A 16,000-nucleotide genomic window follows, 5' to 3' on the forward strand; every position below is an offset into this window, starting at 1 on the left:
CGACAAATATCCTACTTCGTAGCCGCATTACGCAACTCGGTCCACCTGTAGATATAACCGTCTGAATCCTAGCCCAGACCTGCGAGAAACCCGCCGAGCATGTGCGAAATCATACGACTGCAGTATTCCGACGAAGCCCGAAACAGCCTTCCGACCTACCCATCTTTTCAAGCCCAGACGTATCTCCTGTATATGTTGCGCCTAACAGCATAACTGTCCTCTGCTGATAGTCTTCTGCAGTTCTCTGTGGTTGATTGAAAGATGACGCAACCAGACTCGATACGACGAGAGCTGATGGAGGCAGGACCGGGTGGCCTGCCAGCCCGTCGCATCCTGGCTGTCGTGACAACCGGCGGCTTTACGCATGCAGGCAGGTGCTCGCTTAGTCCACTTGCTTTCCCTTATCCTATAAGCCATGCTTATGCTGACTTGACGGCGATACAGCGCCAATCCTGGAGGTGTGTCGGCTACTAGCAGCCCGTGGTCATACGGTTGAGTTTGCCACTCTGGGCGGCCAGGAGTCGTGGGCCAGCGGCTGTCCGTTTCTATCGGCCGTGCACGTCTTTGATGGCCGCTGCCCGACAGACGAGCAAACAGAGGCACACTACCGCCGTATGCTCGACTGGGACCCAAGCCAGGGCCTCGGCCCCATCATGCAGTCCAAGTACCTTTGGGACTCCTTTTGGACGGCCGAGTACGCCGGGCTGAAGCAGCTTGTTAACCAGTCGACACGGCCGCCCAACCTTATCCTAGCCGACTTTTTTGCCGAGGCCGCTGCTAAGGACATGATGGTCCAGTTTGGCATCCCTGTAGCCGTTATGTGGCCGCAGATGCCCTTTTTAATGGCCCCGGTGCCGTATATCCCTGGCCAGCCCGGCTTCCAGGTTGATATGACCCTTACGTCCGAACACGCATCTGTTTGGTCCCGGCTGCGCAACGAGCTTGTCGTCCTCAAGGCCCTGCCGGCTATCCTTGCTTGGATGGAATGGACTAAACGCATGCGCCGTGCTGCTGGCGTTACCTGGCGTTCGCCTGCTGGCCCTAAGCCTGGCTATCTTATCCTGGTCAACTCCTTCTTTGGGCTTGAGGTGCCTAAGGACCTGCCGCCTTTAATCGCCCCTGTTGGCCCTATCCTTGACGACGACTATCCGCCGCTATCGCCCCCTTTTGCCGACTTCCTCCGCACCCATAACCGCACCCTTTATGTCGCCCTCGGCACCCATATTCTATTGCCTACTTCCTCCCTACACACTATCCTCTATGGCCTTATACTCGCTCTCGACGCCGGTTATATTAACGGCGTTATCTGGTCTATCGGCCAGAAACTGCGCGACGCCTTTAACCGCTCTGCTTTGCTTGCCCGCTCTGGCCAATATTCGTCCAAGACTCTCTGTGTCGGTGACTTTCTTGACGGGAAGCATGCCGACGAGTTCCTCTTCCCACTCTTTGCCCCTCAGCGCGCCGTCCTTGACCATCCTCACTGTCGCCTCTATCTTACCCACGGCGGCGGATCGTCAGCCAACGAGGCCCTCTTCCACGGGACGCCCGTCTTAACACTCGGCTTCTTCTTCGACCAGCTTTGCAACAGCGCCCGTCTAGCCGCTGCTGGTGTCGGCCTTCAGCTCGACAAGGCTAACTTTAGCTCCAAGGAAATATGCGACAAAGTTGGCCGTATTCTCGACGACGTCGTCGATAGCAGGTCTAATGGCCCTATAACCCGCAATGTCGAGCGTATGAGGCGTATCGCCCGTGTTGCCTCTCGCCGGAAGTACCTCGCCGTCGATTTGATCGAAGAGGTGCTCTACGATGCCGAGCTTCGCTTCGATGCCGACGGCCACGAACTGCGGCCTACGCACCTGCAGACGGCCGATGCTCGCATGTCGGTGTGGCGGGCTAAAAACTGGGACCTTTGGGCCCTTGGCCTCGGCTGTACCGTTGTCCTGCCTCTGGGCCTTGTCTTTGCCATTGGTAGTGTTCGGGCCAAGAAGGGCGATGTCCGCTCGATTTTCACCACTGTCTTGAATACTGCACGAGCCCTGCTTAAGGGGTCGCATTGATAGCAAATACCTGAATTTCTGCTGTCTTCTATCTTGTATACCACGCGTATTTTACTGCTTAAATATCGCCCGTCGTATCACCTCGCGAAACAGATCGGCCAGTCGCTCGGTGCTCTTTCGGTCCACTGGGATCGCGTGGCCTAGTCCGTGCTGCCATACCACTGCCTCGGCCGGCTTGCATAGCTCCTTGAGCGCCCGGCTCTCATCCAACCATTCATCCATGGCCCCATGCACGTGCAGCGTCGGAATGTTAATCGCTCTCGGCGTGCTGTCGCTGCTAGCCAGCTCTGCTAAGCCCAATCGCCGCGTGCCCGAGGCATCCCAAGGCAGCGTGCCGCACATGAAGACGGCAAAGCGGACGACCGGCTGCAATAGTTGACGGTCCTGGTTTTGGTGGTACAACAGGTACGACGCTGCCAACGCAGCGCCCTGACTGAAGCCGACGATGCCGTCAAAGGCCTTGGCCTCAAGCACCTCAGTCAGGTAGTCGTAGGACTCAGCCAGCGACTCGCATGGCGGGCTAGGCTCCGCCGGATTCCAGTCGTAAAAGGCATGGTAAGGGCCGGGATAAAGCTTGGCAATGCCTGCAGCAACATCATGTCAGCGGCCTGATTTCTTGTCCACAGGCCGCAAGATCTCGTACCTGGTGCCGGTGGTGCATCCCACTCGCCGTCGATAAATTCAAACGCAATGCTGTCATCTCGCAGATGATTCTGTAGAGCAGCTAATCCATTATTAGCAGCGCGTCAAAGACCAGATCCTATGTTGACCCCGTACCAAGCTGTAGGGCAAAGATCTGAACCATCGTCAGCCCAACACGTTTCAGTTTCTTGAGGTGCTTGTCTTACTTTAGCGCTGGTGCCAGCCCCGTGGAGACACAAAATCCGCATCTTTCTCGCCAGAGGGCTTCCTTGGGATGCAGATGCCTGCAAGCACGAGCTTGGAGTAAGTTCTGTGTGATTGCTGGCACGCAACCCCTTCCCCCTTATTTGCTTCCACTACGGCTGCGGCGTTTTCTAGTACGTGCAGGCATAATATATATCTTTTCGCCAAAGTACAGACGCGATGGATTCGGAGCCACTGCTACGACTAGTAGCCTCCTTGAATAAGACCGACTCACATTAACATCCATAGCGCCCACAATGCGTTGAAAGGAGCCTTTACTAAAGGAGCCCTACAAGCAACCATGTCGTAGCCTGACCTTACTCAGTGCGTTACAATAGCTCCTCTCCTAGTCCCTCGTACTCTCCTGGTGTATGCCCCGACACTAGCTAAACGGCAGCGATCAACATGTTGCGGTTTTTATCTAAACATGGAAATGCTGTGCATGTTACTGCTGGTGTCGCGTGGACATCTGCTTTCGATCTGCTGTCCGGGAAACAAGTCTGGGTCAGCTGTCCTCTGCTAGTAGTCTCGCTTACATATTTTTTACTTTTCATCTTCTTATTGGTTTCACCCGAGCCGTCTGCATCTGAATGTGTCCGCTGCAGTCTGCCGACATGAGGCGCATACGTTCACAGCTCTGTCCAGGAAATCGTTCGGCCTGCGATCGCTGCCATGCCAAGAAGCTAAAGTGCTCCCGGCTAACAGACGAGCTACGCTGCAGCAACTGCGAAAAGGACGGGCCCCTCTGCATCCACAGCCCGCCATTGGAGGGAGGCCGGCCTAGGAAGTGCAAGCTCCCGCTTTACGAGAGCCGAAGCGAACAGACAGACCCACCGGACTTGTTACATTTTTATCATGCCGGCAACACTCACTTGGATCGGAGCTCCGGAGAGCAGGACTCTATGGATGGCACGGCTGTACCGGACATGAACTGGAACAATGCCCGTACGTGACAATTGGGACAAGTACCATCCGAAAAGAACAATGATGACTGATTCGCCATTTCAGCACTCCTCTCCGACCTGTTCTGGCGGCCGTGGTTGATGCTCGACTCGCCACCAACAGAGGGTGACATGCAGCCAGAATCATTCGGAGAGCCAGACGTCGCGTTTCAGCACGACAAAATCTTTGGCTTCGGGGAACACAGTCAACATGCGAGCAGCAAAAGCAATAACAACATCAGCACGACGACGAGCACGACAGCAAGCATGCCGACGACGGACCTGGATCGACTACTGGGTCGGCTGGCAGGCTTGCAGCAGCAGCTGATGTTGGCAAAGTCGGCTCTGTCCCCGGTCGCGGTACCACACCAGGACGGAGATGGCCTATTTCCGCACGGTGGCTGTCCGCGCTTCTCCGGGCTCGCGGCCATGGAGCCGGCACTTAGGCTCGCTCACGCGATGCTTGCAGTGGCCATGCCAGCAACGCTAACGCTAGATCTGTACCGGGATGCGCTTCAGCGGGTAACGAGCGAGCTGCAGCCGCAATCGCACCCAAATCCATGGGCCGTAACGCCGTCGGGAAGAAGCAACTCCATCAGCATCAGCCCAACTCCGTCTTCTCTCTTCGAGCAGCAGCAGCAGCAGGCACAGCGGCAGGTCCCGCAGGTCCCGCAGGTCTGCTTGGCCGAGTGGTCGATGGCACGCTTGCCTGATGATTTGAAAGCATTTATATCGCTGGCCACACTACAGTACTACCTTGTTCAGATGGAACAGGCCACGGCTGCGGGGGAACAGGCTTTATCTCCGAGCGAGAGCGGTGGCTTACCCTTTATCGCACTGTCGATCCAGCAGCTGGCGTCTACGGTGCGTAATATACGAGACGTGGCGGCGCAGGTCATGCACAGAGTGCTGCATTGCTAGCCAGTTTCAGATGCTGTCGGTGGGGGATTGTAATAGCAGACGGATAGATATGAGACGTGACAGAGACCCGAATTATATGGAATAATAGACTCTGGGGAGGCAAAGAGAAGAATAAAATGAGAAAATATAAGAATATAAAAGGAAAAGTAACTAAAGAAAAAGAAAATCCCCATCACACTGGCTCAATTTTAAGGACGACGTGAGGTGACCGGTTACTCCCCACCACTCTGCGCACACCAACCATGCTGTGGCCGGCGACGTTGACGATGCGGAACAGGCTGTCGCGCAAGTCGACCTTGACCGAGTTCTTGCCGGAGAAGACAAGCCGCGGGACAAAGACGCCCGCCTTGCGCTGTTTGCGTCGACGCTTGATCATGGTCTTAACGTAGCCATTGAGCAGTGTGCGCCGTCGTTCCAAACAGTCGAGAAAGTCGTCTTGGTCGAGGCACTTTGCCAGCTCGAGGGCGTTGGCCACGGCGAGCGACGCGCCCTTGCCGGTATACGGGGACATGCTAGGGATTGTCAGTCCGGGAAGGCAGAGAGGATGGGGAACAAGAGACGTACTTGAGTGTGGCATCGCCCAGCAGGGTGACGGCACCGTCGGACCACGGGCGTGGCTCCTCGACGAGCTTGAGGATGTTGGAGTAGGCGCTGTCGAGAGCAACACGGTCGACGAGCTGGCGGAAGAGCGGATCGACGGTCTGGTCGGCCAGACGCGAACGAATCTCGTCGCGCAGCTCCTCCGGTGCCGAACGGCAGCAGCGCCGCCGTCTCGGGCACATACGGCACCTTGAAGTACGTCACGCCGTAGCAGCTGTTGTGCACGCGCACATCTGGCAGCAGCTGTCGACGCACGGCCGAGTGCACGCCGTCGGCTCCGACCAGCAGGTCGCACGTCGCTGTCGTCTGGTCGGCAAAGAAGAGCTTGATCGGTCCGTCTGCCCCGTCTGCCCGATCGTACCGCACCAGCTTCTTGCCTGCACGCAGAAAGCCGTCGGCACCGTCGAGCAGCGCCTGGCGCATGATCCACCGGTTCACGCTCACCATGCTGCGCAGTTTGGGCGGATACCATGTCATCAACATCTTGTCGCGCCGCTCTGCCCGCATAAACCCCAGCTACTGTCCCGATGCCGGCTGCTCGCCAATGCTCCGTTCCAGGTTCTTTCCTACTCCCGCTGATACCCGGCTCGTCAGCATCGCAATCGCCCCTCGCTCCATCTGGATCCGGTAGCCGGCCAGCCGGTCTGTCACCTCCACCTGCCGCTCATACACCGTCACCTGCACTCGCTCGTTCGACCTCAGCATCTGGGCCAGCGCTAGCCCGCCTAGACCGCCACCCACAATGGCCACGCGGAAGCGCTGTTCGGCCTTGGATTCTACTGCCATGGCTTTGGAGACGTTGCTGTTGATCGACAGAGAACGTTGAAAGCTCCAGTACTGTAAATTCCTCATCTACTCAAGACGTGGGTCAGTTCTCCCCAAACAACTGGTATATAGACAAGTACATCTGACATCACGTGATCACATAGGCGAAAGCCCGTCAGCCCACAGTTTGTCGGTCTCTGACAATATCCACCGAACGAGCCCAGAGTAAGGCATCGTGCAGCAGCGATCCGACAAAAGCGGAGAGAAATGTGGACACGGACTATTTCATGCAACCATGCGCTGATCCTACGACTGATCGGCGCCCCACTGATCTTTGCAGATAAAACATCTCCACACGCTCGGCGGGTTTTTTGCAGAAAAACCCACCGGAGAAGGGGGAACCCCAGACAACCAAGACAGTGTGTAAGCCCACTCTGTCCTTATCAGGACCCGACATCCGTCTGACACCCCGATCCTGTCTGCAAAGATGCAGTGCCGAGCAGAGAGCAGTCTGTGCGCATGTCCGTCCATCTTGGCACCACCACCGCAATGAACAGAGCAGTTGCTGATGCCGGCGAGACAGCGTTGCCGGAGCGGCCTGCTGGCATGGAAAACACCACGGCTGTCAACGACAAGCTGCAGGATCCGCCACGGGCGCTGTACGGCTGGCGTCTGCACATGAGCGTGCTCGGACTCTCGCTGGCCCTCATGTTCTCGGCCCTCGAGACGACCATCATCTCGACCGCTCTCACGACGATCGGCATGTCCTTCAACAACTTTGCCGCCGTCGGCTAGGTCGTCACAGCCTACCTCGTTACCTACAGCAGTACGGACCGGCTGCTGTATTGTCCATGTTGCTGCTCACTGGCTGACCGGCTCGTCCCATAGGCTTTCCCCTGGCCTACTCTAAGCTGACCGACATCTTTGACCAGCGCAACTGCCTCCTCTTTGCGCTTGTCTGGTTTGCCCTCTTCTCTGGACTCTGTGGCGGCGCCCAGAATATGCCGCTGACAACGCTGTGCGTGCTTCGCCGACAACCACGGCTTTCCCACGCCGGACGCTGACCTCGCTGCAGCATCGTCTTCCGCGCCCTCCAGGGTGTCGGCGGCTCGGGCATTTATGCCGTCGTCTTTGTCACCATTGTAGACATTGTACGCGTCCGTCCGGTCCTGTCGCCTCTTCAGTTTGCTGACTAGTACGGTGTCCGGCTAGTCTAGTTGGCGCGTATTCGGCTGTCGTCTCGTCCACCTTTGCCATTTCCAATGTGTTGGGCCCCATCATCAGAGGCGCCATTTGCAGCACCGGCGACTGGAAATGGATCTTTTTGCTCAAGTATGTGCCGGAGCCCTCGAGCCGGACACATCTTGGCTGACCCTTGTGACAGTGTCCCCGGGGCTGCTCTCGCACTCGCCATTGTCTTCTTCTCTCTGCCCGGTGGCGACGGACACGGCTTCAGCACAGCCCATCTGCGTCGGCTCGACGTCGTCGGCGCCTTTCTTTCCATTACCTGCGCCGTCCTGTTGCTCTACGGCCTGCAGACAGGCGGCGACGAGCATCCGTGGAGCGACGCCCAAGTCATCGCCACACTCACTGTCGGCGGCTTCTGCATTCTCCTCTTCTTCGGCTGGGAGCACTGGCGTATGCGCCGGGCCGCACACTCGCCCATCGAGCCCATCTTCCCGCTCCGCCTGCTCGTCAGCAAAAAGGTCACCCTCCTACTCCTGGCCGCCTTCTTCCAGGGCTGCGTCTTTTACGCCTCTGTCATCAACATGCCCCAGCTCAATCAGATCGTCCGCCAGTCCTCGGCCACCATGGCTGGCGTCCGCACCCTCCCCATCCTACTGCCCATGACTTTTTCTAGCTTCGTGTCTGGTGTGATCCTCTCCAAGACGCTCCGCTTCGCCTGGCACATGCTTGCCGCCGGATCTGTGCTCACTGCCCTCGGTGTCGGCCTGCTCATCGAAGTCCCCTTTAGCTCCGCTACTCTCGCTCGCAACTACGGCTTTGAGGCCATCCTCGGCGTCGGCATGGGCTTCACCATGGCCACCTTTCTCATTCTCGGCCGTGTCATCGTCCAGGACCGTGATAATGGTATGTTTCAAGTCCCACCTCGTTCTTTCCTTCTCTCCGTCATGACCTTCCTCCTGCAGTCGTGATGATAGGGTCGGTTAACATGATGCGCACAATGGGCGGTTGTATGGCCTTATCCAGCGTCCAGGCCATCCTTCACAGTCAGCTTCCCCGGCGGTTGAGCTTTCTACCAGATGACGTCGTCTCCGATTTGATTGACGCTCCCACTACCGTTATCAAGACATTATCAGCTGCCGAAGCGCTCGAGGTGCGTCGTCGGTTCAACGACGTGTATCGCTTGAGCTTTATCATGGTTTCAGCCCTTGGTGGCGTCGCCGTGCTAATGTCGACGCTCCCGCTGTTTCTTCGCAAAACGAAATCCACAAAGAGGGAGACCTGTGTCGTAGTCGGACCAGAAATGTCCAAAGCATAGGCTTTTGAAAGAGCGTGGATCCAAGAATTGTGTGATTACAACGCAGTTCTTATAAGCACAAACCCACACTGTGTACAGTATACGTGTTTATCAAAGTCTTTTAGACGAGGCGTCTGCTCCTTGTGCAGATGTAAAGGGCTCCAAGCGGACCGAGTATGACGACGGTAAAAAACGGAACGGCTTCATTGGGATGTTGATCCGATGAGTTGTTGAAGCGTACATGGCGGGTCCGCCTCAGAGTCGAGCTTAACATGGACGATCTCCATTTCGTTTGGAAGCGCCGCACTAAAGAGTTTCTTCTTTCGGTGGCGGTGATGCTCTCATTTTGGTCCTTCCAGCCGTCTTGTGATCCAAGCCATTACTTCAAAATCCCAATAGATAACCATCCAGGTGCATATCATGGAACAGACAATGTACACAGAGCAGACGCGCCGCAATAGCCGCCTCACATGGCTGGGAATGTGGAAATTCCAGCCCCCGAAGTGGATTCCCGCAAACCCAAACTAGACGAAAGCCAGCAGGGCACTCTAAACCTTATAGGACCCACACATATATAGCAATCTTTAAAAACTATTACTAGCTAGGACGATGTGCGCAGGACGGCGTTTCATTTCTCTAGCTGCGTAATACGTCAATATTTAGCACTCCGCACACACCGGTGGTAGCCAAGCCACTTACCGACGGTCTACGTAAAGTAATATCTAGCGAATCAAGAAACCTCGCAAAGCGTTTTGCCTTTCGGAACGGTGAGCTCGATCCGTGAATATTGGACCATTACATGCGTGTAACGTGACGTAAGACGTATTTAACAACATACTTGTACTTTGAAGTAGAATCCGCGACGTCTACACAGTGCATATCGTGTTGCATAACGGAGTAAAGAACAACGTTATCTGTCATGCTTCGTACTCCGCAGTCAACAGCTGATCCAATATTACCCGACCAGTTTGTGGGACTACAATTAAGGTGGGCGGAGCGAATTACAGATTACCTCTGTGATTGGTCAGAAGTATTAAGTGCGTCTTCAGCTACCGACATCTCCGGAAACCCCACAATTATGAGTAACAGTGGGGTCTCCGTACCTGTTTCCGAATATTATGACAACATCTCTAACCATTGCTACGGTTCAATAAGCAAAGTGAAGGACAGCAAGACGACAAGGAGAAAAGGGCTACTTCTCGGAGAGTAGCGATAAACAATATCATTTGAGCCACTTTTACGCCTTTATTGGGTAGTCAAGTCGTACGATTTCAGCCGGTACTGCGTGACCCTGTTTGTGCAGCTAAGCTTACCAACGGCATCAACACAGCCAACTGTGCTGTTGGTTTTGCTAAGGTGGTGTAAAGAGCTGCATCAAGCATTATTTATTCTTTCGCTTCAAACAAAACTTTACAAAACACCGGAGAACACACACGCAGATATGGAAGTTCATGAGGAGGCCGTAGCGGTGGTATCCTCACGCGTGCGATATTTTGCTACCAGATACCTTGGCTCTACGAACAGCACTCGTTGCTCTCAACGGCATCCCGACAACACTGTGGATACGAGCTCACTTAACCGGGTGCTCGCGGTCGATGAGTCGAACAAGACAGCTCTGGTAGAGTCCAATGTGCTTATGGACATGCTTGTGGCGGCGACAATTACGAAAGGTCTTGTACCACTCGTGTTTATGGAGTTCCCTAGGATAACTGTGGGTGGGGGCTTTACGGGCACTTCTGGAGAAAGTTCCTCCTTCCGACATAGGCCCTTTGATGCCATCATTAACTGGATCGAGATTGTTCTTCCTACTGGCGAAGTAACCAAGGCCTCGCGCATAACAGATGAAAATACGGATCATTTATGGGGCACCGCGTCAATGTTTGGTACTTTTGGCGTGGTCACACTTCTTGAAATCCAGCTGCAAGATGCAAAGTCTTATGTCCAACTTACCTATGAACGTTTCGCAAAACAAGGGAATATGGATATATTTGAGAATAATTAGCGTAAGATCTTGATCGTGAGCTGAGGAAACAAAAGTCGACCAAAAATAAGACAGCACTAAAAGACATAGTTGTATCTGAGACGCAGCGGATGCTACTGTATAATATGTATCTTATATGTAAGGAAGAAGGCTATACACCTACAGCTGTTAGGTATCGCCTCACTACCTAACAACCCTTTAAAGTTGCTGTTGAAGTATACACAGCCTACGTTTCACACACGTTATAAGAACACGAGTACCATTGTATACATCAGAGGCACGTCTTACTTAGTTCTACTAATAGCCTAACTAGTCTAAAGTCTGCTGCTTAGAAATTCACATAGCTTAACAATCGCTTATACATGGGCTGGGCATAGTAGTTGTCCAGCATCTGCAGCTCTTCCTCCGTCATCAGGCGACGGCCGCTGTGCAGGTCGGCGGTCTTGGGGTCCTGGACGCTGGTGCGGAAGTAGATCTTGTAGCCGACGTACGCAGTGATGAACAGGGGCATGCACAGCATATTCTCGAAGAAGATGGTGGCGCTAGGGCTGTCGCGGATGGGGCTGGCAGACACGTAGATGGTGCAGGCGAGAGTGAAGGCGGTAGTGATGGCGAGATAGAGGGGGGCAAGGGGCCACCAGCTCAGCTTAAAGGCGTGCTGCATCTGGAGGGCGGGATCGCCCTGGGCGGCGAGGGCACGGTGCATGCACCAGTTGGTTAGCGGGATGGTCAACCAGGCGAAGAAAGTGGTGGTGGCCGAGACGGAGCTGAACCAGGTGAAGGCAGTAGCACCGCCGGTCGAAAGGTTAATGTAGGTCATGACGATGCTGACGACAGCGCAGCAGACGGTGGAGTAGATGGGGCGGCCGTAGCGGTCGACACGGCCGAAGATGGCAGGGAACATGCCCATGCGAGCCATGGCGGTCTGGATGCGGGAGGCTGTGAACATGGACTCAGATCCGATGCCGGCAAGGCCGACGAGGAGGACAGCATTGACAATGTCGGGCAGGACGCGGATGCGGACGCGGTCGAGCACGATGATAAAGGGCGACTTGGCGATCTCGTTGCTAGTGTCGAGCAGGGACGGGTCGGTGTAGGGCACGAGCACGGTGATATAGACGCAGGCAGACATGTAGATGAGGACGATACGGATGACGAGGTTCTTGGAGGCGCGGGGCAGCTCCCAGCGCGGGAAGGCGGACTCGCCGGAGGAGATGCCGATGATTTCCTGGCCACCGGTGGCCCAGGAGGCGAGCAAAAAGACGGAGGCGACACCCTTGAAGCCATGGGGAAAGGCCGAGAGGCCGGTGTAGTTGTAGCCGCGGTCGATGGCATCACCACCGTAGCCGCAGCAGATGACGAGCATGGTGAAGAGGACGACAAAGGTGACGGCGACCTTGAGAGCGCCGGTGCCGAACTCGAACTCGGCAAAGACACGGTTTGGCAGCAGGTGCTGGCCAACGACAATGGCGAGGTAGATGGTGTACCAGACGGCCGTCGGCACGGACGTGGTCCAGTAGGAGATGACGATGGGCACGACGGAGCCCTCGGCGGCGACGACGGTCAGGGCGCCGAACCACTCGCAGAAGCCGATGGCGAAGCCGAGAGCCGGATCGACGAAGCGGCTCGCGTGGTCGATGAACGAGCCGCTCGTCGGGAAGAGGCATTGGGCCTCGCTCAGGACGCTCAGCATGCACATGGCCATGGAGCAGATCAGGCCGTAGCCAATCAGCATGCCGGGTGCTGACCCGTTGCGCAAGGCCTCGCCGCTCGACACGTACACGCCCGAGCCGATGTTGGCCCCCAGCGCGATCATCTGGACGTGTCGCGTCTTGAAGACCCGCTTGAGCGAGCCTTGGGCCGCGTTTCCGTGGTTGTTGTTGCCGTACTCGTCGCCCTGCTCGGTCGGCACGGCCAGCTTCCGCATCTCGCCAGCAGCTTCGCTCGACGGCCGCGCTGGCGCCATCGTGATGTTCTCAATGTCCTTGGTGTCCATGCTGTTGGCGAATGGCTGGGCTTTGCGGACAGAATGGACTGTGCTTGCGACTGTTGCGTGCTCTCTGCCCTGTCCCCCGAGGAACATACCGCTTCTATATCGTCACCGTTGCACCCCCCCTCCCGAACTGCTGCGAGATAACAGACACGCCTCCTTGCCTGGCCCAGGTGCCATGTGGTCGGCTAGACATCAAAGACTCGCTTCCATATCAGCTCGCCGGCAGACGATTAGCCTAGTGCACCTCCATGGCTGGTGGACCCGCCCGGATATCGACGACGACAGCTGCGCTAACCCGTCGTCCTGTCGTCGCATTGGTGTCTGTCGCCGACCGTCTATCGCGCGAGATAAGAGGCTGCAATCGGAACGCTTTGACTCGTGCTGGGGACCGACCTGAACAAAGACAATCTACCATCGTGGGTCTGGATAGATGTTAGCTAAGTCCGACACGTGCCACCCGCACCTGCCTCCGTCTGGGGTCTATCGCCTCGCTCCTGCCGAGATACAGTCCGATCCTCGCCTCGAAAGGCACATATCACGCGACCTACCCACTCTTCCTAGAATCGCCGTCGGCGACAGTCCTTTTGACCCCATCACCAATGGACAGGATTGGCCAGGCTCGCAGCCAGCGCTCGGCTTGGTGAGTGCCTCCGGACTTGTGCGATCATCGCACTTAGCTAACGACCGGGCCCCGTCTCTAGCCGCCGATGCCATGTGCGCAAGGTGAGCTGGTGGACCCCAGATCTGGGCGTGTCCAGAAAAGACGTTTTGACTGACGTTGATTGGCAACAAACAGGTCAGATGCGATGCAACGCCCGGACAGCCGTGTTCCGGATGCCGGTGTGCGGGGTCCCCATGCATCGCCCACGAGAAGCGGCGACGCAATGTAAGAAATGACTTTCTGCTGGTGATCACGGCCTGACTTCAGTCCCAGAACTGACTGTCTGCCAGAGAGGCCCACCAAAGCCAACCACGCTGGCGACCATTTTGCCAACGCCGGCGACCGGGGGCTCATCCAGCGCGGTTGACGGCCCTGCGGCGTCTGGTGGGACCGACAGCTTCCATCCCCAGCCACGAGACGATGAATGCCCGGGCCCTGATGACCGCGACAGTGAAGTCGACCGGGTGGCTGCTGCACTGTCATCGCTGCAGGATGCGTCATGGCAAGACGGCAGCGACCATGGGGACAGCAACACGGCCGACTGTGGCAGCAACACCGTCCACAACGGAAACACAGCCAACACCAACGATGACTCGGACTCGGACGGCACCTCGGCTGCACCGGCTGACGTCAGACGCCACCTGGTCGAGATGCTCTCGCAGGAAGACATTGCCGATCGGGTGATGCAGCGCGGCGTCCGCATCGTCTACGTCGGCCAGGAGTACTCCAACATCCACTACCTGATCCGCCAGCGAGCCCGCCATGCGCCGCCTTCGGTCCACCACTTTCCGTCTAACCAGATCTCGCGCCGATATACGAGCCACCAGCTCGACCGCATCCCTCGAAAGGCCTTTGCGCTTCCACCGGCCGCTGTCGTCGACGAGCTGTTGGCTGCCTACTTCCGCCATGTCCATCCCGGCTTTCCCGTCCTCGACGAGGCCGTCTTCATGAGCCAGTACCGTCGCCGTGACCCGCGCAACCCCCCCAGCCTTCTCGTGCTCCAGGCTGTCCTCATGGTCGGTGCTCATGTCTGCTCGCACCGGCCAGACCGCGCTGCCCTCAAGACGAGCTTCTTTCGCCGCGCCAAGATGCTCTTTGACGCCCGTTTCGAGTGGAATCGCGATGTCGTCGTCCAGGCCGCCCTGCTCATGACCTGGCACTCCGAAGGCGTCGAGGACATTGGTGCTAACTCTTACTACTGGGTCGGCGTGGCCGCTCGCACTGCTCTCGGTCTCGGCATGCATCGTGACGCTGGCGCCAGCACGCTCGTCGCCCCGGACCAGCGCCTCTGGCGTCGCCTCTGGTGGATCCTCGTCCAGTTCGACGTCATCGTATCGCTATCCTACGGCCGTCCACCGGCTGTCCGTCTGGATGAGAGCGACGTGCCCGAGCTGAGGCCAGACGACTTTGATTCGCCTGGACACGCGACCGGTGATGACGACAACAACGTCCACAATGGCCACAGCAACACCAATACCAACACCCAACCTCCTCTCTCTCCCATTCATGCCGACTTTACGATCCATCAGACTCGCCTCTGCTGCATCATTGCCCACACCTTACGCGACCGCTTTGGCTTGCGCGTCCCGCCCGAACGCCGCAGAGCCGCCCTCGCTGACGCTGACCAGCGTCTTGCCCACTGGATGGCCACCCTTCCGTCGTCCCTGCGCCATCACCTGCTCGGCTGTTCCGGAAGTGTCCATCCGGCCGCCTCTGCTCCGCCCTGGGTCGCCATGCTGCACATGACCTACAACAACTTTCTCATCCTCCTGCACCGGCCGCCGCCTCCACAGCCCACAGCCACGATTGCTTCCAGTGTGACGAGCCAGGACGACATGGGCATCTGCTCCTCGGCTGCCACGGCCTTGGTGCATCTTCTCGAGGGCGTGGCCGCCCGCGACGAGCTGCGCTTCCTCAACGTCTTCGCCGTCGACGCCGTCTTCACCGCTTTGATTCAGCTCAGCGCCGAGATCCGCGTCACCAACCCGGTGCTAGCCGCTCACGCCATGCGGCGCTTCGACTCCGCCATGGATATTATGCGCCGCCTCGCCGCCTTCTGGCTCAACGCCGAGATTATCCTGCGACTGTTCGAGGACAGCTCCGAGCGCCTACGCGCCCAGCTGGTCATCGGCAAGAGCAGCGTCAGCACCGGCAGCATAGACTCTGCCATCTCGCCTGCGGTCGACCAGCCGCATCATACCCGGGAGCAGCAACAGCCACTTTCGCCATCACAAGCTATCGACCCGGCCACGGTCGCCATGGCTTCACACGCACACGGCTTTGGTATGCCCGGACCACAGCATGTGGACGTTCTGCAGGCACTGATGCTCAGCCCGGCCACTACGCTGCAGCAACACATGGCCTCAGTTAACGAACAGCTCGACTGGACGAACCTCTACTGGGAGAACTCGGGCTTTACATCCCTAAGTCCGTTTGCCGAGATGCGCATGTATCCTCCGTCATAAAGTACAGATAGTAGAAATAGGTTGACAGAGGTATGCGTGCTGTCGGGATCTCATGCTATTGTAAGCAGGCAGTAAAGTCGTCGGACGGGGACGCGAATCACCGGGTCATGACTTCACTTGGGTTTGTTTCACGTGACAATGTAGGACCCTGTGCCACGACATGCCTTATTACAGGTTATGAATGAGCCCTTCCCAATCCAATTGTCATCGCCAGAAGCATCAAAATCATCAAAGAACATCAATCTAGCG

The 16,000-nt window shown here is 57.0% G+C and overlaps 7 protein-coding genes across 7 annotated transcripts; 4 read left to right on the plus strand and 3 right to left on the minus strand.

Annotated features, from left to right (window-relative positions):
- Nucleotides 1-261: 261 nt before the first annotated feature.
- On the plus strand, nt 262-2,057 carry CMQ_4388 (udp-glucosyl transferase family protein; the record flags this gene model as incomplete). Its single annotated transcript, XM_014312544.1, has 2 exons — nt 262-385; nt 445-2,057. The coding sequence occupies 2 exons, from the start codon at nt 262-264 to the stop codon at nt 2,055-2,057; spliced, it is 1,737 nt and encodes a 578-aa protein (XP_014168019.1).
- A 51-nt stretch (nt 2,058-2,108) lies between these two features.
- On the minus strand, nt 2,109-2,947 carry CMQ_4362 (ef-hand calcium-binding domain protein; the record flags this gene model as incomplete). Its single annotated transcript, XM_014312518.1, has 3 exons — nt 2,109-2,641; nt 2,701-2,770; nt 2,906-2,947. The coding sequence occupies 3 exons, from the start codon at nt 2,945-2,947 to the stop codon at nt 2,109-2,111; spliced, it is 645 nt and encodes a 214-aa protein (XP_014167993.1).
- A 609-nt stretch (nt 2,948-3,556) lies between these two features.
- On the plus strand, nt 3,557-4,804 carry CMQ_4301 (fungal specific transcription factor; the record flags this gene model as incomplete). The annotated part of the gene is made up of 2 exons (XM_014312457.1): nt 3,557-3,887; nt 3,951-4,804. The coding sequence occupies 2 exons, from the start codon at nt 3,557-3,559 to the stop codon at nt 4,802-4,804; spliced, it is 1,185 nt and encodes a 394-aa protein (XP_014167932.1).
- Nucleotides 4,805-4,976: 172 nt separating this feature from the next.
- CMQ_4534 (FAD-binding monooxygenase) lies at nt 4,977-6,190 on the minus strand (the record flags this gene model as incomplete). Its single annotated transcript, XM_014312690.1, has 3 exons — nt 4,977-5,316; nt 5,369-5,455; nt 5,925-6,190. 3 exons carry the CDS (start codon nt 6,188-6,190, stop codon nt 4,977-4,979), a joined length of 693 nt encoding a protein of 230 aa, XP_014168165.1.
- A 528-nt stretch (nt 6,191-6,718) lies between these two features.
- Nucleotides 6,719-8,672, plus strand: CMQ_4381 (major facilitator superfamily transporter multidrug resistance; the record flags this gene model as incomplete). The annotated part of the gene is made up of 6 exons (XM_014312537.1): nt 6,719-6,955; nt 7,102-7,187; nt 7,245-7,352; nt 7,454-7,501; nt 7,554-8,260; nt 8,320-8,672. The coding sequence occupies 6 exons, from the start codon at nt 6,719-6,721 to the stop codon at nt 8,670-8,672; spliced, it is 1,539 nt and encodes a 512-aa protein (XP_014168012.1).
- A 2,288-nt stretch (nt 8,673-10,960) lies between these two features.
- Nucleotides 10,961-12,628, minus strand: CMQ_4860 (general amino acid permease; the record flags this gene model as incomplete). The annotated part of the gene is made up of 1 exon (XM_014313016.1): nt 10,961-12,628. One exon carries the CDS (start codon nt 12,626-12,628, stop codon nt 10,961-10,963), a length of 1,668 nt encoding a protein of 555 aa, XP_014168491.1.
- A 596-nt stretch (nt 12,629-13,224) lies between these two features.
- On the plus strand, nt 13,225-15,751 carry CMQ_4771 (acetamidase regulatory protein; the record flags this gene model as incomplete). Its single annotated transcript, XM_014312927.1, has 3 exons — nt 13,225-13,265; nt 13,422-13,511; nt 13,579-15,751. 3 exons carry the CDS (start codon nt 13,225-13,227, stop codon nt 15,749-15,751), a joined length of 2,304 nt encoding a protein of 767 aa, XP_014168402.1.
- Nucleotides 15,752-16,000: the final 249 nt, after the last annotated feature.

The sequence above is a fragment of the Grosmannia clavigera genome (assembly GCF_000143105.1).
Source record: "Grosmannia clavigera kw1407 unplaced genomic scaffold GCSC_97, whole genome shotgun sequence".
NCBI classification, from domain to species: domain Eukaryota; kingdom Fungi; phylum Ascomycota; class Sordariomycetes; order Ophiostomatales; family Ophiostomataceae; genus Leptographium; species Leptographium clavigerum.